The 22196-nt window shown below is 42.1% G+C and overlaps 1 protein-coding gene across 1 annotated transcript; it reads left to right on the plus strand.

Annotated features, from left to right (window-relative positions):
- Positions 1–7025: 7025 nt before the first annotated feature.
- ammecr1 (AMMECR nuclear protein 1) lies at positions 7026–20883 on the plus strand. The gene is made up of 6 exons (XM_037119051.1): positions 7026–7840; positions 12446–12556; positions 13686–13800; positions 13995–14085; positions 14211–14307; positions 15637–20883. Exons 1-6 carry the CDS (start codon positions 7365–7367, stop codon positions 15749–15751), a joined length of 1005 nt encoding a protein of 334 aa, XP_036974946.1. The 5' UTR covers positions 7026–7364; the 3' UTR covers positions 15752–20883.
- Positions 20884–22196: the final 1313 nt, after the last annotated feature.

A 22196-nucleotide genomic window follows, 5' to 3' on the forward strand; every position in this document is an offset into this window, starting at 1 on the left:
GAATGGCAATAACGTGTCGGACTGCGAGCGCAATAAAAATGTCTGTGTATACTATTGTTTTAGTCAAACGAACCGAATGAATAGCTAACTGGAATTCTGTGCTGATTTCTTGCATGCATAATACTCATGCTTGCCGGGTTAAAGGAGGGGTGCACCCAAAAATACAAATTCAGTCATTGTCTACAGTATTCACACTCATGCATTTGAAAAGTAAAACAAGTTTTTTTCTGTAGCTTCAAACCAAAACAGCATTACAGCGTTCTCCTGAGCAAGTGAAGTGGACAGGGACGTGTTTTTAACATTAAAAAACCAGCAGAAAATAAAAGCATAAAATGGCTCCATGCATTTGATTGATTGAATTGATTTTTTTTTACACCCTTATCTAAGCCAGCATCCCCACTTCCTGCTGCTGCCAAGCTCAAAACATTAGCAAACTCAATTTGTAGTTGACCATGCATCAAGGGTGTAAATAATGTCTTTTTAAATGAATTTTGCATCTCTGGTCTTGAGGAGACTTGGATTAGGCCAGATGAGTTATACAGGCCATTTTCCACTGACATCACGTTCAGGGTGGGAAGCTCGACTGCTGGGATGATGTTACACTGCTGCGTTCCAGGCTGCAAGTCGTATGAATGTGGGGAATTTGACAAGTCCTGATTTACTGGCAACTGATGAGATGATGGATAATGAAAATCTGGAGGGACATTGGGCCTTAAATTATGGGTGTAATAAGTAAGAATTATAGGTGAAAACAGGTCTCACTATAATCATTTAACAGCTCTGATGTTATGACAGCTCATTGTGATCATTACGCTCGAAAGCATGTGTGCAAGCAGTGGAAACACGAACACTCCCCCAATTCTCTGAACTCCCAGCTGGAAATCAATTAGGGGAATTAGAAAATATAACTCATGCCCTAAAGATTACCAATTTTACAAAGCAGCCATTACAAGGGTGTGAGGAGTGAACGGAGTACGCCATGCTGCCCATGCAACAGCGTGTGACTCAGTAATGGTCTTGACAGTAATGCCAAGTTAAGAAATAAAAAAGCTCGGTGGAGATTTTTTTTTTTTTTTTCACTTCAAGATAAGTGCCAATGGAGGAGGACAGAGCAGAAAGGGAAGCTGAGTGGGTGACATGACATCCCTATTGATGAGATGAGTTTTCAGCCTACAATGGAAAATGAGGGAGTGACTCTGGTGTTCTGGCTGGAGGAGAAAGGTCATTACACTGGGAGCCAGAGGGGGAAAACAGCTGAGTCCAGATAAAGTGATGACAAAGGAAGACAGTCGCTAAGCATGGACTGCAATTACGTGTGCATTAATATTCCTCCAAATGATGTTTGCACTCAAGTGTCACCGAAAGAGTTCTCCTGCATCCAAACTATGTTCCACCGAGAGGATTTATGACATGTTACAGGAGTAACAAACACTGACAGCCATGTTGTAATTGGGCCCTTTGCGATCCATGACCTTTATCAACGTTGTGAAATCTGGGAATGCAGCTACATCGATGGATCTTACCCTCTCTGATACAGATGTTTGCCTCAGACTCCAACCCTCCTGTGATTCACCCTGTTGACCCGGCAAACAATAAATAAAGTCATTCATTTTCACAGTGTGAGGGCATTCGCTACGCAAGCACGTGTCTATTAGAGGTATTTAACAGACATTAAAGGGGCACTATGAACTTTTGGAGAAGAAATCCAAACCTCAGATTTCTTGATATTTAAAATATTAATGAGGTACTTATCCAAATTGTAGATATATTTAAGTAGCCAAAACTGAATAAAAAAAGCTGTTCCCGGAGGAATATAAGGTCCACAGTACACAATTTGATGCAACTACGTGGACCTAGCATCTTGTTAGTTCATTTAGTCAATAAAATGATGGAAGTTTGTTTATTTAGTTTGTGTAGGCTTCTCTTACCCATCCCTTCTGATTAAAGTTCTTCCCCCAAACTGCGCAGTGCACCTTTAATGTGATAAAATGTCTTGTATAACTGTGTTGATTGTTCATCATCCATTACTGAGCAGTTGAAACCACACACCAAGGTATAGGGGGAGATTCAGAGTGCCTCGAAACTCCAGTGGGTGGAGATATTTTCTGCCAAAACATGAGATTATCCAACAGTAAGTGATTGTTTTACTATCCAGAAATCTCAGCGGGAGAATGGAGGAGTGATCATTTGGCTCTTCGGTATTGATCAAACCCAAATGTTGATCAAAGAAAAAAATTTATGATTCAATCAACCATGGGTGGAGTTCTGTATAAGCAGTGTTATTTGGCATTTTCTGAAGTTTTTGTAGAACCTGTGACCTCTCAGTTTATTTGAGTCTGGCTCACTCTCAGTGTTCAGCCAGCCACTGTGCACTGTGAGGGGAACGAGTCCTCCTGCTGCTGTGGGAAATTCCACCACAAGGTCTAATAACAACACGCCAGATTGTCTCTGCTCCCCAGAATAGAACAGACAGCGAATGAATGGAACAAACCGGCCTATTCTCTCCATACATAATCACTAAATGATGACTGTGCATGTGAGAAGTTGCCTTAAATCGGAAGATTACGACGCCAACAATAACGCTGTCGGCTCAGCTGAGTGGACTTAGTCAAAGCCGCAGTGACCTTGAACAGCAGTCCTCACTCTTACAAACTGTATCTGGTACGGGAGGAAATTCAGCCCGCTTCCCCCCTTTCCTGTTGTACTTTTCAAACGATCATCTGCATTGGGCTGGATTGCATTGCAATGACATCACCCGTGCCTAGAAAAAAAAAAAATAAATAAATAAAAAAATCCCAACGCTTGCATGAATGGTGTTGTGAAGAGGATAACACTCCGGTCAGCTTCTCTGAGCCATACATCAGCTACATACCAGCTTCACGCTCCATCATTTTACACATTTTAGATTAAACAAATATGCTAAAACAATAATGAAGTCGGCTATGAGTTCATTTAAATACATATCATGACTCTATATCATATCACATTATATCAGGCTGCAGTGGCTGAGGGCTGATGTATAATCCAACGCAGAGTGAAATGACAGTTTCTGTTATTATAAAAAGAGTAAGTGGGGCCATTTTTTTACAGTTTTAATAATGTGAAATAACCTCCACACATGAGGAAAGTCATGAGAGAGTTGATCCCACTGCAAAAGCATTAACATGAGCTATTTTAATGAGCAGCAGTGATGATATGTAACTGTACATTTACTCGAGTACTGCTAAATTTGAGGAACTTCACTTGAGTATTTCCATTTTATGTAACTTCATACGTCTACGAGGAAAATATTGTACTCAGATTACAGTTATTGCTGTCCTGTGAAAACCACGTTCCTCTATATTTACTGAATTTAATCACATTTTTTTTCAATAACCTGGAGGATTAAGTGTTCCTTTGTGTGTCGAGGAAATTCTTCTACCTCTCCAACTAAATAAGCTACTTTTAAAAAAAACCTTGGACTGACTTTGAAAATACGTATCCTCACAAAGCTGAAAGCAGGGCTGTTATTGTAGGGATACAAACATAATAATGATCTGATAATGACAATATGATACACTGCTTTTGGATTAAAAGTAAAAGCAGTAGGTAAAGGTGGAGTTAACTGAGTTGAAGTTAAAGTCTAAATGACCCAAAAGCAATTCAAATGAGCACAACCTTTAAAAGTGCACTGTGAAGTTTTATAAAAAGAAAGATTATTCTGTTTATAAAGTAAACTAAACAAACAAACTCCTCAGTTTCATGACTGAATAGACAAAATAAACAAAACAATCACACACAGTTTCATACTGTGGTGACATTTGTGCTCATATGTGGCGGACCCTGCCACCTGTCTAGCCTCAAACAGTGTTCTGGGGACCTTATAATAAACAAATACATATATAAATATATATATTTAAAGACAGCCAGTTACAACATCAGTTTCTTGAGGACAACATGTTCTCCAGATTGATTTTACAAGTAGGTTTAATACATTTCGTAGAGGAGCGTCATTCATGCAGGAGGACGATGGTTACACTCAAACCTGCGCTTAATCTAAAGTTATTAAGCCTTGAGTGCACTTCAGTCGGCCCGGGGAGGCCTGTTACCAGGAAAAATGCTCAGTCAATATCAGTCGGTCAAGAGCCAACAATAATTAGCAGTACATTTTAGGTTTGAAGCCTTCTGCTGAGTCAGTCATGAGGCACTTTATGGGAGGGGGGGTGTCTGCTCTCTGCTGCTGCTGTGGCTCGGATGATAAACTCATATGTGTCGGGACTTGACAGCGAATGGGGGGGAAGGATGAAGCAAATGGACACTGAAAGGCACATTAACCTGAAGACGGCTTTAACATAAAGCACAAGCGCTGCAATACTGCAGACATTAACGTCAGCTTCATTAGCACTGCTGCTGCTGCTGCTGCTGCTGCTGCGGCTGTTCACGGTTCAGTTATTCATTTATCAGTCTACAACACTAATGAATGCTAGTTTGTTGTCCTAAAGAAGTTGTATAAATAGTCAAGAGTCATGGAGTCGTAAAAATAAAACAGATTTTTAAGGGGTGGAGTGCGGAGGATGAATTTAGAATGAGAATCAACACCTCACATAAAGAAAATAACGCCGAGGATATAACAGGTTCTCTATTGTCAGCCAGGACTGAAACGCTGAGCGACAGGGATCATCTTCCTTCTCAGATGATTTATACGTCTGATGTTGGCCTTATTGTCGTTTCCCCCTCCAAAGTATGCAGCTTAGACTAACTTTTAAAATCTATTTGGGAGCGCAAACCTAGAGGAGAGATGACTAATAACCAAATATATTCCTCCTGACACATTCGCCATGAATTAAAGTACGGGAAAAAAAAAATGCCCGAGTCATTTGTCCCTTGAGTTTTTTTCCAGACGGTCGTCAACATTTACACGTGTCGCCTTACCCAAAGTTAAAGGTGTATGAGGCTGATTTCACCCTCATAGGAATTCCATAATGTCAATGTCCACGTGTTTTATATTTAGCAACCCAGAGATCAACCTCTCCTGACCCCCCCTCCCATGCCACCAACCCACCCGGGCCGTATTTCACTCCGTCAGGCATCCAGTGTGTTTTTTTTTTATTTTGAAGCACACTCAGCTCAGCAGTGTGAGTCAGGGCGTGATCATCCTCATCATCATCATCCGCCGATCCGACAATGTTTATTAATCACTGACATTCAGATGTAGACATGACACGGACCGGAGTTTCGGGGGGGGTCCTATATGAGATGTGGTCAGGAGAGCGGGCCCGGAGAATATCTACTGACGGCCCTGATCGCATAACGTGACATGAAGAAGACATCACTCTGAATCACACAAGGGACTATTTATAAGAAAACATTTGTTACATGGAGGCAGACAGAGGGACTGCCTCCAGAATAAATGACTAAATCAGCTCCCTTCACATGATCCACTGAAGTCCAGGACCCCTAAAGACCACTATGTATGCCCAGCAGTGTGAGCACAGGGTGGGATCATCATCAGCTGATCCTGCAATGTTTATTAATCACTGATATGATGTAGAAACGACAGACTGGAGATATTTCAGTGTATATATTCACATTTTTTCTTGTTGGGGGGGTCCTTGATGAGATGTGGGCACGAAGGGGGGGGGGGCGAGAATATCTACTGCCGGCCCTGGACGCAGACATGATATGAGGAAGATATCATGTTAGTCACCCTGAATCAAACAAGGGACTATTTATAAGAAAACGTCTGTGTATAACCCTTTAATAGAAGCAGACAAGAGGGGCTGTCTCCAGAATAAACGACAAAATCAACTCCCCTCACATGATCCTCTGGAGTCCAGAACCCCTACAGACCACTATCTATGGCTGCACGCCTTTTATAGCTTAGGGATACCGATACTTTCACGCACGCACGCACGCACAAACGCAGCGCACGCATGCACGCATCCACGCGTCCGGACGTCGAGAGCGCGCATGCCTCCACAGCACCGTAGATTCTCTCTCTCCTGAACCGTCTGGTTCCCCCAGAAGCTACGCATTATGTGTAGAACCGGGCGCACCACATTTCTCTGAATCCGCTTCCGGAGTGGCCGACGACACCGATGCACACAGACCCGATCACACAGGGCTTCTCCTTCTCCTCCTCCTCCTCCTCCTCCTTCTTCTTCTTCCACCCGAACAGCACCGAACGGTAGCAAGCTGAGAGACGGGTTGCGGAGCGAAGGGGTTTTTTTCTTTTCTGCCAGAACCGAACCTGGAGGATTTCCATTCCCCGGACTAGAATGATCTTCTCTGTGTGTCCTCATACACGGATGACAGCCTCCAAACAAACCTATACTGAAAACTTTCAGCTCTACATCTGACGCTGGAGGGTGTTTATTGAGATTTACTGTTTTCTTTTTAAAAAAGAGAGAGAGAGAGAGAGAGAGAGAGAGAGAAAGCCCAGGTCCAAAGAGCAGCAGACATGATGCAGGTGCAAACTGTGGTGGGCTGAACGTGGACTGACATGACTTGCTCGGCGGTGCTGACGCGGTTCATTGTGCCATGCCAACCCCGCATTGTCAGATGCCATTTTACTCTGCGTTATTATCCCAGCGTCTGGAATTCCAACATACTGGGCCTGTTGTGTAATTAGAAGTTCGTGAGGCCAAAAAAAAAAAAAAAAAAAGCACCACCACACACACACACACACACACACCACACACACACACATAACAACAACAACAAGCTGGTGCAATGAGAAGAAGCGACGCTGCGTGCTGAAGCTTTTATGGGTCCTGCGTACTCAAGCTCCGGGCTTCCACTTGGTGAGGTGAGGTGTGCTGCGGGGCTTCGGCACACTGGCTGTCGGCTTCACATCTGGACCGCCCCGGTACTGTCATCTGCGGCCTGCTCGGACTGAGCACTCCCTGAACTTGTATGCTGACGGGGGGAACTGACTTGAGATCGGCTCGGATGGTGGCGTATTGAAGGCAGAGGAAAAGGGGGGCTGAATATTTTTTTTTTTATTTTTTTTTAGGGGAGGGAGGATTTTGGACTTTTTTTTTTTTTTTTTTTTTTTACGTTATCGGTGATCCACTCGGAACACCGTGGTCCCAAAAAAAAAAAAAAAAAAAAAAGAAGAAGAAGAAGCTGGACTGGCTGACTACTCATGGAAACGGCGCTCGTCCAGCTATGGATTTTGCGTAGCGAAGTCACGCATCTTTAAAGGCAACGCGAGGGTGACATTGCAGTCTTCTCCCCACATCGGTTATTTCGTCGTCCGACACAAAAAGAAAAAAAAAAAAACAAAAAGAGTGAAAGTGGAGTATTGTCCGTCGTACGTATCAACGCAGTGGGATTTCTACGTCTGGTCGGCGTTCCCCCCCACCCTTCCCGCGGTGACGGTTATGGGTCGGAAGCGGTGTGTCGGTGCAGATTGTTCCAAGATGGCGGCCGGGTGCTGCGGGGTGAAGAAGCAGAAACTGTCGGGATCGCCCGGGTCGGGGGGTCCCGGCGGGGTGGGGGCGGGAAGCGGGGTGGCAGGAACCGGACATTGTGGCTCGGAGTTGGGGATTGGCTCCTCCGCGACCGTTGCAGCAGGGGCGAACGTGAGCAGAGCCAACGGCCTGGGGGGACCCGGGGGTAACGTTAGCGGCGGCAGTAGTAGTAGTGGTAGCAGCGGCACAAACGCTCTGTCCCCAGCCCCGGCCGGTTACACTTCATCCGGCCTCTCCCCGAATCTCAGCTCGGGACCCGGTTCGGGAAGTGGAGGCAGAAAAATGGTCGTCTCAGCGGAGATGTGCTGCTTCTGTTTTGACGTGCTTTATTGCCATCTGTACGGATACCAACCTCCGAGAACACCCAGGTTTACAAATGATCCCTAGTGAGTATTTTTTTTTCCTGTGTTGTTTTTGTCTTTTGTTGTTTTGCTGCATGTCACACACACACACACACACACACAAAGCTCACTGGTGTGTCCCCCCCCCAATCTCTCAGCGAATGTGTGTTTAGCGGCACTCTTTGGGCTTGATTCACCTCCGGATCCCGCTCCACTGTTCAGGCCACAGACTGTCACGTCGAAACAACATTTTACTTTTGCTGTGTTTAACGTTTAAAACCCTCCCGATGCTAGCTTGATTTGTACCAACTTGGAATTCGGGCCTCGTCGAGAAGAGACTGACTGCACTGGCCTGTAGCTGCACTCACATCACATTGTCTATATACAATGAATGAGTTTTATCGATCTCATAATGCACATGACTGGATGATGTACCGCGTCGCTTTCACATTTAATGTGCTGCTTGGCGTTAAAAAGAAACAATTTTAGCTCTGCTGTTTATCCAACTCGAGCCTCAGCCACAGGCTAACGTTAGCTAAGCCTGTGTGCTACATGCTAACATTAGCAAGCCACCAAACACTTAAGCTAAAATAAGAAAGGGTGGAACGAGTAATATAACATCGCTTATTTTTTCGGTTTAACAGCTGCAGTTTTGATATTTACATCAGTCCACTGTAACTACAATAATATGAACCCCAAAAAGTAAATGTTAGCATTCTTATGCTTTTAAGTTGCCCTCAATGAACTCCGGCTTGCCACCAGGCTTAGCTTTGTTAGCTATGCGCTGCATTAGCTTAGCAACCGGCCACTAATGAGCTTCCGGTAATTTATTTAATGGTAAATGTATTAAAACATCTCTGGGCTGTCACCGTCAGATAACCGGCCGTGTAGCCGAGTCGTTTTTAACAGCATGTCTGCTTTACTGCCAAGTGTCGAGTCGGAGGGAAACTCAACGATGACAGCCGATTTAGCATCAGCCAACAAAGAAAAATGTGGTTGGTGCTGAGGACTAAGCAGTTCCCTATGGCTCCATGTCACTGTAAACATCATGACAGTCTTTAATACGTGTGGCAGACAAAGAAACACAGCGTCCAAACACTCGAAGCGTTCATTAAACACGAGTTTAATCGTGTTGTGAGCAGTTTAACGACGAGAAAATTAAATGTACACGTCGTGCCCTACAACCGCACTCCGCTGAAATATATCGACCCCACCTTATACAAGTGTTGTAATGTGATAGTACACGACTATACGGACGTTCAACTTGCACTTTGAGGCAACGAAAGGAATGGTTGGCCAACTGCAGTCACAGTTCATTGAAACTTTTGGGGGGGTAATTGACAAGGGCCACATCAAAATGTGTCAAATTGTGTATGTATGTTGATAATAATATGTTTGTGAATGTGCCTTTTTTGTTGTCATGTGACACATTCAAGTGTAAAATCAAGAGTTGAGGGCAGTCTTGCACACAACTCTGATTTTTTACGCTTGAATTGTAAATGGCTGTATTTAACACCCCAAAGCTGTTTGTTGGTAATCATTATATATATTACAGGGAGCGATCTCTCATACACACTGTATGTACATGATTAACCAAGCCCCATTTATGCTTACTCTGTACATTCACACCAAATGGGTATTTTTCAAATGCTGCTATTGGCATGTCGAGTCTCCTAACTATCAAGCTCTATCTTCAATACCCGTCACACTAAGGTTTCATTTAGAGACCAACTCCAAACCAACTCTAGGCAAAAGGCTTTACACATTCAAATGTTAGAACTTATTCAAAACACTGGAAAAATGATTTGATATGCGCCAGACATGGTGGATACAGCTCACTGATCTGTACCTTTTAGTGTAAACTAGATTAACCAAATTCATGTCAAATAAACACACTCTCTTGTTTTTAAAAAAAATTTTGTGAATTCATTTCAGACATTACAGATTTCATACATGGCTTCTACTGTTGTCTGAGCCAAGCTTGGCAAGCCAGATTAGTGTTGCCGTTGTTAACTTAAAAAAATCTGGCGTTAATGTAATAATGCCCTCCATAAAGCTCTCTCCAAGGTCTGGTCCCAATGTCGGCGCTAAACATTAAACCTTCATAACCATTAACTGACAGCACCTGTGCAATCAGAGTAAGTGCCTCATTGTATGTGTGAGGCCTTGCTTTTGTTGGCAGTATTGTGTAAAGCTCAAATTGTGAATGTGGTTTGTTACAACTGGGAGTTAGATGCTGACTATGGGCATGTACCATCTGACGTCATGACTGATTTGGACATATTTAAACCTTTTGTAGAAAATGAACCCTATTCTGATTGAGCTCAGGTCTGTCAGCCTGTAAGAGTCAACAAATAACACGCTTGAAACCGAGGTCTAACCCCAGCCAGCCAAGCACAACTAGGAATGTATTTACAAATGCCCTCCAAAGTGAAAACTCCCACAGGTCTGAGAAACTCATACTTCTGGTCTGTGGTGTCCTCGGCATGTCCTTCACTTGGGGGCATTGTCAGATTGAATTATTGAAATGCTCGGAACAAACACAACATCTGACAAAGACACAGTGCTGTGCTCAGCCAGTAAACAATGACGGGCCTCAGATTTTGGATGTGATAATTTTTCAAAGACGGTGGCACAAAAACATTGAAAGTAAGAACCATACTTATAGTAAATATCGCAGTTCATTTCAAAATGATAATGGTATAACCCAAAGCAATTGTGAAGCCCGTTGAGATGGCGCGCGTTGCTGTCTGGCGAGGTGACTGGCTGTTCGGCGTACATGTTGTTGACATTTAATAAAAATGGCAAGTCTTCTGTAAAATGGAGGGACACATGCTGAGAGCTGTGACACAGAGGTAGCTGCCTCAGCCAACACAACAAACTTTAAAAGCACATTGCTTCATTTTGACTGCGTGAAGACCACTGGACCACATCAACCAGCGAGCTTTCAGGTACATTAGCACAACCAGCCAGCTATTTAAGCTAGTTAATGTTCATTGACTTGATGGTTTTATAGCTTAAAATGGCAGTTAAAGTTAATTTGTGGGTTAATATGTGTAATGTAAGCTAACAGATGTGTATTGAAAGCTTCTCTTATTTTGCAGCTAAAGAAAGAGCTAAAATAAGATTACAATTTGAAAGTAATAGCCAGATAACAGACATGCTATCTTATCCGTTGTGCTGCCAAATAGTGAACACAAGCAGTGTTTTCTTTTCTTCATCAACCTTTGCCCTTGTTGCTGCCTTGTTTTTAGGACAACACCAGAAGACCGCAGCCTTTCCTCACTGGCAGAGGGCAAATGATCCATGAAGGGTAAACTGAAGCCGTAGGACAGTTGCCATGCAAAGGTTTTCTGAGGAGGAACTGCTGGGTGAAATGTCTGTGACACGACAACATGTACTCGACATCACTTTTGTTTTTCATTAGACTCTGAGCACTTTTCTGTTGTAGCAGTAATATTTTCCTCCTTCGTAATTTAAAAGAAAAAGTACTTAACTGAATCAGAGCTTCAGATTTTGATTTTGTAAAACAATTGTTTAATGTGTGAAAAAGCTAAAAATAAAATTTAAAGGTTCAAAGAGAAATGTCTCATGTATGTTTCTTCTGAAAAATCTGGGATTTTAAAGCATTTAACTCCAAAGACTGGCTCATGACTTAATGCATGAAAAAATACTGTTTATGGCAGTTTCAAAGTTGATTGTTGTATTGAAGATTATTCATAAGGGAAACTCTTTTTTTCCCCCCTCTCTTTTCCCTTTTATACAGTTTATTTTCACATAGTTTAATGAGTCAAGCAAGCAAGACAGAGAGAGAGAGAAAAGCTTTGCTGTATCAGTACTCTATAGAAAAGAAAGGACTTTTCACCCAAACACCTAGAAGATGAGAATTGTCTCAGCAGGGCTGCCAGAACCAGGGAGGTAGGAAGTAGCAAAATAGCAATTTGGTCCCTCAATTTAGGCCCCTTGCCTACATTTGTTGTGGATCACTTTAACCCAGATCCAATTGTTAACAGCCGCTGTAGCACAGCTGGTTTACACCGTATCTTTAGTGGACAGAGTTTGCCACCATGATATTGTTGCAACTGTGCAATATGCAGTTAGGAAGATTAGATGTGTGCACCTGATATCAACAGAAAGGCTTTGTTCAAAGATGGGGATGGTCCTGCCCATCAGTGCTGAGCACTTGTGCAGTAATGTAGTAATGGGCTGGAGCATGGACATGTTGACAGCATCACAGCTGGTGTGATCCCATCACGAGATGGTCTCAGTTACATCCGTTCATATTAGAAGTTCTTCTGGTAATCAGTTTGGCGTTCTCTTGGCTAATGCGCATGCTCATGTTCTTTACCAGAAGATGTTTTGCAATACTTCATGAAACATGACATGTATTGCTTCGGGGGGAAAAGATAGTTATCCAGTCATGGATGGACACGTGGCTATGAACCAAAGCTTGCAGACTTGGATGAAAACTGATTCATTGTGGTGTAAAAGACAACGGTGCCAGTTTTGCCTGATGTTAACAGAGCTATTTGGTGATGTGTACACTGAGCTGTATCCACCAACTTTCCACACAACAGAAATGTACATGTGTCATGCACGTTAGTTGACTTCTTTAACATGATCTCTTCTTGTTGTTTTTATTTTTTTCAGCCCGCTGTTTGTCACATGGAAAATAGGCAGAGACAAGCGGTTGAGGGGTTGTATAGGTACATTTTCTGCCATGAATCTGCACTCAGGACTCAGGGAGTACACCCTTACCAGGTAAGATATTTTTATTGCTCGAATGGCATTGTAATAAATCACTGTAAACAAGTCTCTTGGAAACAAGACCCTTAAAATGGGCGATTTTCTGCAGTCACTAGAACTAAATTACTCTTAGAGCAAATACAACTGTTGTTGTTTTTTCACAGTAATTACTTCTCCCATTTTTACCCCCCCATGAAGGTTGAATTTTAACAGCATTTGGAGTGTGCTAGCAACATGATTAATTTTAAAACTGAGGATGATGTAGAAAGTTGATAAAAGCATTTAATTCTTGATGAGCTGGCACTGACATAAAGAGGATAGGCAGTGCTGCAAATAAAATGTATTCATACCTTTACTATTACTGTAATGTAAGGACTATTGTAACTGTTTTAATTCACTGTGATAATAAAGAGTCCTTGTGTAGTTTTATTGACAGTGTTATACCCTCTCCAGGCAAACATAAGCACATGGGTTAAACACACATTGGTGGTTGATCTGAATCGATCACTGGATTGTCCAGCCGGTGGGTTAATCGCTGGTCAGGCACTGCCTCACTTTGGTGGACAACTGTTCAATTAGAAATCTGCATTCAATATTAATGAAACTGATATTTGAATGTGACATGACCCATCACATGACCGAGAGGCAGCACATTACCAGGTGATTGTTATGAACTAAAGCCTGAAGTCTATGTAAAGCCTGAGCGTAAACAGAGCCCACTGTAAAAACCTGGTGTAGAATTTCTTCATTAGCATTACTTGACCTGAGGGCAGACACAGCCGACCTGTCAAATGCATGCAAAAACACGCAGCTGCTTAATGGTGTTGAGTGCTGACGCGTGCATAAGAAACATCACTTAGCTGCTGACAGCAGCCGTGATGCTGCGACCATGCTGACCTCTGTATGTCCATAGGCCATCCACTTTGGATAAAAAAGGCCTTGATTATCTTTCATCTCATGCTGGAAGTGTGAGCGAAAACTTGCCCTCAATTTAAAAACAAAAGTATATATATTACTGCCATTTATTGCATTAAAATCCTAAACATGTCACTCAACCAACTGGCTCTCTTGATACTTGACTGTAATAACTGTTTTCTGAATCACTTCTTACAGCGGTATGTTCTTTGTGCTTGTATGTCTCCAGTGCCCTTAAAGACAGCCGCTTCCCCCCTATGACAAGGGATGAGCTGCCTCGCCTCTTCTGCTCAGTGTCTCTTCTCACCAACTTTGAAGACGTCGGTGATTACCTTGACTGGGAGGTAAGAGACATGTTTTGCATTGAGACTGCTGACACTCTCATTCATAGGTGACTCACTCTCGCTGCTGTAAATGCACAGCAGCTTCTTCATGCAAACAAAAGAAAAGTAAAAAAGTTGAATCTTACTTTGTTGGATGCAGTAATTTACTGAGGTGAAATACGTGGTTTCTTTGTTATTCCTGTGTTGAATTCTAGGTGGGTGTTCACGGTATTAGGATAGAGTTTTTCAATGAAAAAGGATCAAAGCGCACCGCCACCTACCTACCAGAGGTTGCAAAGGAGCAAGGTGAGATCTTTTGTGCCCCTAAACAATGCAGCCTCATCTGCTTTTTTATACATTCAATGTGATGTAGTGTTTTTTTCTAGACGTGGATTATCAGGAATGTGTAAAGAACGCTTTATTTTATCAAGGTTGGGACCACATTCAAACCATAGATTCCTTACTACGAAAGGGAGGTTACAAAGCTCCCATCACAAATGACTTCAGGAAGACCATTAAGTTAACCAGGTGAGGATACACTTTTACTGAATTACCTTCAAACATGGTCATATGTTAATGTCACAGATGTACTCTGTTTACACACATACTTTCACAGGGATATTGGTAGGTTTGCATCCTGCTGTCCAAAAAAAATACATCACACATTACTAACATCTGCGTATCCATCTTGCACAGACGAGATCCCGTGTTCACAATGTCAGTGATCACAACATGAGAGCAAAATGAAATATGAATATGGATTTGGGTGGTGACTGTAATGAGCTCGTGGTCATGTCATGTAGGCATCACATGACCACAATGTTGAAGCTTTCATCACAGCCCGAACAAGGCCAGAACAATTCTGATATTGATATATCGGCCGATAGCCACACATTTTTTTTCTAAGGAACCTCGGAATGTGATTCATTTGTGACATGATATTTTGTGGTTGAACAACAAACCTTATCATCTATCTATCTGAAAAAATAAACTTCAGAGAGAGAGAGAATAAATTCCACCTATCACAGATATATCAGTGATAGGTGATGTTTTGATCAGGCTTCAGCCTTAATTAGTTCAACACTGCAGTAAATCAGAAACACATATTTTATTGGAGACTCATTCAAATGAAAATTTGAGTCGGTCCCAGAAAAAACATCATCACCTTTTTTTTTTTTAGGCCATGTAACTAAACACAAAACCCAGAATATTAAAACTTAATCTGACCAAAGTCACTGATTAATGCACATTAGCATATTAGTGTTTGTTTTACCCAGCTGAGCAGAATTAATAGAATGGAACTGTGTGAAGATCAAATGAATTTTTAAAAGGTAAAGTGTCACACATGGGATCTAAGCCGGTGTTGTCCTGCTTCTGAGATGCACCATATGTTCTGCCACAAAGTCTGTTTCTAGATTTTGAGGAGCGCTACTTTCAAACTGTGCCTATAACTATATGCTGAAAAGTTGTGTAAGGCCTTTGTGGCTCCAGAGGGAGCTGCATTCAATCTGCCAAAGTGCCTCAAGTGATGCTGCCACTAGCATCTCACCCGCACATCCTAATGAACTGTTGGCATCTGAGGTGCATTGTGGGTAAGGTAGGTGCCAGCTTTCGATGGGGAGGAATAATAATGCATGGGATAAAAGAGACGACATCTCTGGTTCTGCTCCATCGATTTTTATACTGTTTTTTTTTTAACTACCCACTGAGAGTTCAGCATTGTGCAATGAAAGTCTGTTTGTATGTTGAGTAGATTGGACCGGGTCACAGTAGCTACAGACTGTGGCTTATCACAGCTTTCCTAACATGACACGAGGGTCGCCGAGCCTTTACCGACGCTTCTCTTCTCATTCCTAGGTACCGTAGCGAGAAGATGACAATGGGTTATGCAGAGTACATCGCCCACCGCCAGCATCACCACTACCAGAATGGCATTGGGCACCCTCTACCACCCTACAACCATTATTCCTGACAGCGAGCCGCATGACCAATCATTGGACCTCTCCGCGGACCTTTTCCCAGGAGAGCCCGCCCCCTCCTGGTCTAGCTATTTCTACTACTGTACCATTTTATGATGATTGTTTCCGTTGCCATGCTGGCCGTCTCCCAGACGTTGACATGGCAACGGGTGGCAACGAAGCATCATTTGATTATGGCAAGAAATCCACGTTTCTTCTTTTCTTTGCCTATGGTTAAGTTTTTGCAGCATATGTATACATATATCTATAACCCCCTTCATTCATATGTTTTGAAAAATCAAACAAATACTAGATTTTATTAATCTTAAGTATGTTAAGCGAAACCTAATCACGTTATATTCTGTGGATGGAAGAAGGTCTCTTCTGGTGGATTAGCCTTGCGCTTATATCGTTTAGGCTTTGCTACGATTTTACATTCACTAAGAAAATTCCTTGTTTTTTTTTCCTCCTTCTTTTCTTTCTTACTATTCAGACTTGTATTCCATGTAGCAAGGCAACTGCAGTTCACAAAGGCTGTGTCGTCTCTCCTCTGATTCCTCTCAAAAAAAGAAAAAAAAACGATTGATTGTTGAGGTTGTTAGCCTTGTAAACTTGTAGTGTTGTAGTCGGAACTATATATCGGGATCTGTGTACTCCAAAGTATAGATTGTAGGATTGTGACGCCCTTTAACCAGCCCTCGCTGGTAGTGTTTATTGTTTGAGGTCACAGTCGTGTGTGTGTGTTTCTGTGTGTGGATATAGATGCTGGTCTGCCACAAGATAAAAAACCAGTAGAGTCAATTAGAAATTGGATTTAACCTAAAGATTCCCTACAGAGATTTTGTTTTTTTTGGAAACTTTCTCCTGAGTATTTGTAGTGTTTTGTGGTGGAACCTGTAAACCTTGAACTGCGTTTGTTTGGCTAGAGCTTACAGCTACGTTCCCTCTTTTTTTTTTTCGCTGAACTTTTTTTTGTTTAGATTTAAGGTAACCGTGGAGGAAGCCATTTCGTCTGCGCAGGTGATTTGTTAATTATATTTTAAAATGGGCCACACGTGGGTCTGACCTCCCCGTATTGGAGAGGGGGAGCAGGCGTATCTGCAGGTCCCGAGAAGAAGACAAAGAAAAAAAAAAAAAGTTAAGTGTGTGAACAATACTTTGATTTAAATCTACTGTGTCTGTTGGTTTCTGAGTTAACTGGCAGGGAGTCACTTGACAGGGACATGCTATAACTACTTAAAGCCATATTCTCTTTTTATTCCACACTTTGTAAGAGTCGTCGGTTGTTTGGCTTGAAGCGTTTGCGTTGGGTAACCTCTGATCTTTTGGATGTTTAACCTCTGAATGCAACCTTACACCAGCCAGCTTCAGGCAGGGCTGCATCACTGAATACCAGTCGGACCGGGAGGTTTCAGTCATTTGTCACGTCTCATATATTGTCACCGTGGAAACATTGTCTTGCCTTTTCAGATTATAGTTAACCATTGTCACTCATCCACATAGTATGATGTATTAAAAATTGTCATTTTGAATGAAGACACACCACTTGACGCACAAAGTAATCTAATAAACATGTTTGTCATTTAGAAGTGCATGTCATAGCTCTCTTTAGAGTCTCGAGCAGCTGCTGCGCTGCAGTGAGTCAGTTTTAGTTGTTGAAACCGCACTACCGCCGTTCTCTCCTCTGATACTCTGCTGTTTGGTGAGATCCCGTTGATCTGTGTGTCCACGGCACAAGAAACGTTCCGATCCGTGGTCTGTTTTGTCAGCTGTTTGGCAGTAGGTTCGAGCAAACACAGTCGCATTAGTTAGAGCAGAATCTCTGCATGGGGCCGAGCGGCTTGCAGTTAAGGTCTACAAATAAAAAATAAAAAAAGCCAGGGCTTTGTAAGGACTTAAGAAGCCATTTCCCATCCAAATATTACTTGTTGTGAGTCACATCCACACACACTAGGCTAGTTGGATTTTGCGTTTTCCAGAATGTTCTGAATCGTTGTGGATCAACGTATCGATCCGCTCGCTTTGGGGGTTTTAGTTTTGCGAACTGGAATTTTTTGAGAGGTTCTTGTTACTTGACCAACATCTGTCTTCGTAACAGCCTTTACTAACTGACAGGTTATTTTTCTTTATGCAAAACGTCAAGGGCTTTTGGCACTCCATCCACAGTAACCCGAAATGACCCAGATTTAAGTTGTGTTGCCTTAAATGAATGATTTAATAAACGATGGACCAGTAGATGATGCTCTGAGTGCTCCTGCCTCCCATGGTTTGCTCTCTCCCAGCTCCATCCTCACACCACAGTGAAGGAAATGGCCTCGGATAACGTTCCTCTCACTCGAATGCTATTACTGATACTATCTCTGACATATGGGGGCTCCTGTATGCCTGCAGGCTCCTGTTTGCTCAAGTCTTACCCCGCTGCTGGTCTTCAATTCTTTCATTTTTGAAAGCCCCCCAACACACACACACACACACACACACTCTCAAACATAGTCGGGCACTGTGGTGTTGTTTCCCTAAACGTTGAAACCATGGGAAGACACTTTCATGCCTCTTGTAAAATGTATGCATTTATGATAAATACACTACATGGTCCGTTTCTAAGGGGGGAACAGTCAGGCACTCATTTCCTGGTCCATTTAATACAGCACAACCTGAATTTTTCTGCTGCAAAACCAAATTGACCATGCTCTTTTACATATATGTCTTTGTATACACATGCAATGTATTTTGTTGCATGTATGTATGAGTATGAGACCTATGGTTTTATCCATGATATGCTTGATCTATGGCTTAGACACTCTTATTAACCATTAAGAGATTTAAAAGACAAATATGGTGCTATCGGACCTCATATTGGGGTGGTCACAGCTCGTGACTGGTCATGCGGACTCATTGATCATATCATACTTAAAGATGCTGCATGTAAGATTTGCTCTTGAGTGTATTGCTGTGAATTGAGTCACGGTGGCACATTTTTTTTTTAATACCGAAAAAAGGATGTGACCGTCGCTGAGGGAGGAGAAAAAAAAACCACACACACACAAACAGTAGCCCCGTGAATCTGTGCTTTTTAAGTTCAATGTGGGTGATTTGGGATCAATTCCCTATGGGAAAAACAGACCGTTATTCTTACACTTATAATGAAGAGTTAGAAGTCCCTGCAGTCATAATGGGGCTATAGAATGTACTGTCAGTGGTCGTTATTACAATTGAACAGCGATATATTCAGAGAAAATCCTACATGTGTTACCTTTACTATCCTTGATATATGCAGATCTGTTCAACAGGTGTTTTTTTTGTTTTTCCTACCAGTGCAAGTCAACACCCCTGCAGGTTTGAAAGGACAAGAAGTCACGCGTAGCCTCCCCCTCCTCCTCCCCGATTGCTCCCCCTCCCTCCCACACTGTGGCCCGACCTCATGGCCTAGTTTGTCAAGGTGTGATGTGTCGTTCAGTAGATGGTGGCAGTAGTAGTGGTCGTTGCCTCTCCTGGAAGATGGGTCGCTGCTCTTTTTTTGTTTTGTTTTGTTTTGTTTTTCCTCCCGAGCACGTCCTCCCGTTTTCCTTCAGCTGCTGAATCGTTTGACCTCTGTACAAGGCGAAGTTGTGGACTGGTGAAAAGGTCCCGTCGTCGTCGAGGCTCTCGCGGCCTCTCAAACTATGTTGAAGGTAGTGGGACGCAGAGTTAATGTTTTACAAAAGAGCGCGCAGAAACTAGTCCCGTTTCTGTACTGACTAACTGTTTTAAAGCATCGATACCTCATGGGATTTTTGTGGAACGACATTAGTAGTTTGTTGTAGCAGATTGTGTTTTGGTTCCATACCAGGGTTAGAGTTCAGCCTCAGCATTCCTTGCGTGGTCATTCTCATATTTCGTGGAATGCTCAAGCTCGTGTTACCTTCGTATGTTCGACCGAACCAAAGATGCCAGCGGCCATGCCCAGATGCTGCTCTACAGGCCTGGCTTCCTGTCCTTCCAAAAGACACCCCCCTGCATTGACAAAATGTTGTTTATGTCTTTTATTTTATTATTTTTTTTGTGCGATTTCTCAACTGTCTTGACCTATGAAGCAACCCGATTTTTCAATGAATTTTTCATTGTCTATCTCTGAAGCCGTACATGGCATCAAGGATGGTAAAAAAAAAAATGGTTGCAAATTGTTGTTACTTGTTTTGTTTATTATTATTATTATTATTATTATTATTATTATTGTGACTATTATTTACAAAAATGAAAATCCCATGGTGTGCCTCCTAGCTTTATGGGTTTATAAATGTTTTTTTCCCTAAAGACCAGCAGTTATACTTTGTATAAAAGATGGATTTTTCCTTATTTTTTATGCCATTAAAGATGAAAAAAGCCTGTTTTCTTTACTCCGGACCCAGTAGCTGCACTGGTATACAATCGCACTGATAGATGAATAAAAAAAAATAATAGATAAATGAATTAAAAAAAAATAATAAATGAAACAATAATAATAATAATGACAAATGAAATAAGAACTACAATAAACTTGTGTTTGAAATTTTTATTAAGAAAAAGATTTTAAAAAAGAAAATAAAAAAAAAAAAGAAAATGACTGTTTTTGTACATCAAAATAAATTCTTTTCAAAAGAATATTTTGGATCTAGTTTCAAAATTATTTTAGTGGTTTTCTATGTTCTGAATTTTTGAGACACTGACTTCTAAGACGTGTCACTGTACAAAACGACTTCCTTCTGTTGCAGTGGCCTGATGGGCTGGGAGGGTTGCCTGGTGTAACTCCTCATACCAACTTTTATTTCTTTTTTCCTTTAGATTTTTTGGATCTTTTTTTTTTCTGCTTTAGTAACTTGAAAAAATGTTGATGGATAATATGAACTGGGAACTTCAAATCCACCCCCCTGCCCTCCCCCTCCCTGTAGAGCTAGACCCCTTCCCTCCTTTCCTATTGAATTGCTGTTAGTGTGACGCGACTTGAAATGGGCATTTATTCTGATAGTATGACTCGGAAAAGGAAAAAAAATCACAAAAACAAAAACCAAGACAAAAAAAAAAAAAATACAAACAAAAGAGAGAAAAAAAAAAAAGAAATTTTAGAAAAAAAAAAATTGCAAAAGAAAAAAAGTGTTGGGGAGGGTTGAGAGAATATATATAGATGGGTTATCTGAGTATGTACGCGATGGCTGTGAAGATAATGTAGTTTTAAACATTGTTATTACCTTTTAAAATCATTTATTCAATAAAAAAATATAAAATCAACTGGAAAGAGAACATGTGTCATTCTACTTTCTTTCAGCACACACATCCACAGACACCGCACGTCGTTTCACACTCAAGAACGTCATTTTTTTTTTCATTTGGACCCAGAAACGTTCTGATAGAATCATCACGTTCAACTGATCAGTGATCAGCTGGGAAAAAAAAAGTCTTGGCATCGTGTAATTTAGCTTGTTTCTTGTATTCTTTGTCAACAGTTTTGCTTCCTTTGTTGATCTCGATCCACGCTGATCAGTTTGCTCTGAACTTATTGTGTCTATTCGTGGTATTCATGTTAGCTACAATATATATGTCAGTGTTTTTAATAGTTTATGAAGATGCTACATTAGCGTTGGTCGATACATGTTGATGAAGATGTTCCACCTCATCCAGGAAGCTTCTTCAGTCCCAACTAGCTGGAGGGGAGTCGCAGGCCTTCATACTCTGTGTGGGAGTGTCCCCACAGAGTCGTTAAGAGTCGTTCATGTGGGAAGGCGACTCGGTGAGGACACTCCCACACAGAGTTTAAAAGCCTTAAATGTCTCCCAACAAACTGAAACAGGGACTGTTATTTGTTTCGAGGGTGAATTTGATACGTATTGCTCCTTTGTGTTCTTTGGACTTTCCCCTCGTTTGCTTTCTCCAAAGCTTTCTGTTGTGGTGTCAGACTCAGGAGAAGTCCGGGCAGGTGTATCTGAAAATACCTTGCTGCCTGTTACATGATCTCAGCGGCTCCAAGTGCCTCGGAGACAGTCGGGCGGGTTCATTCCACACGTGAACCCGGCGCTGGGCCTGAGATCCAATCCAACCAGCTCTTCACCGCCTCTCCTGAGTCTCGCCTCCGGGTCCCCATCCCGCCCGACTCTGAATAAACGATACTGATGATTTGATGTCGTTTAAAAGCATTTCTCATTCAGTTGAAGTCATTTCACCAGGGATTTACACTGCCCTCGGTGCCATTTTGTGTGACACAAATGTGTCAACCTTATCAATCCCATTACACGCCGTCGCTAAGTACTTTTCACTTCCTCTGGCAGTGATTAAGTCTGTGTTGACCAAGAGAGAGAGAGAGAATAAGTCGAGTCTGTCTTTCGTCTGCTCTGGTATCACAATAGAACCTCGAGGTTATTTCATGAACGGGGGCGCCAACGTGGGCTTGTGCTGTGTGTGGTTCGTCTCCAGCACAAGACAACAAGCGCTCAAAGTGAAGAGCTGCAT

Source organism: Acanthopagrus latus, chromosome 13, assembly GCF_904848185.1.
Source record: "Acanthopagrus latus isolate v.2019 chromosome 13, fAcaLat1.1, whole genome shotgun sequence".
Taxonomy (NCBI): Eukaryota; Metazoa; Chordata; class Actinopteri; order Spariformes; family Sparidae; genus Acanthopagrus; species Acanthopagrus latus.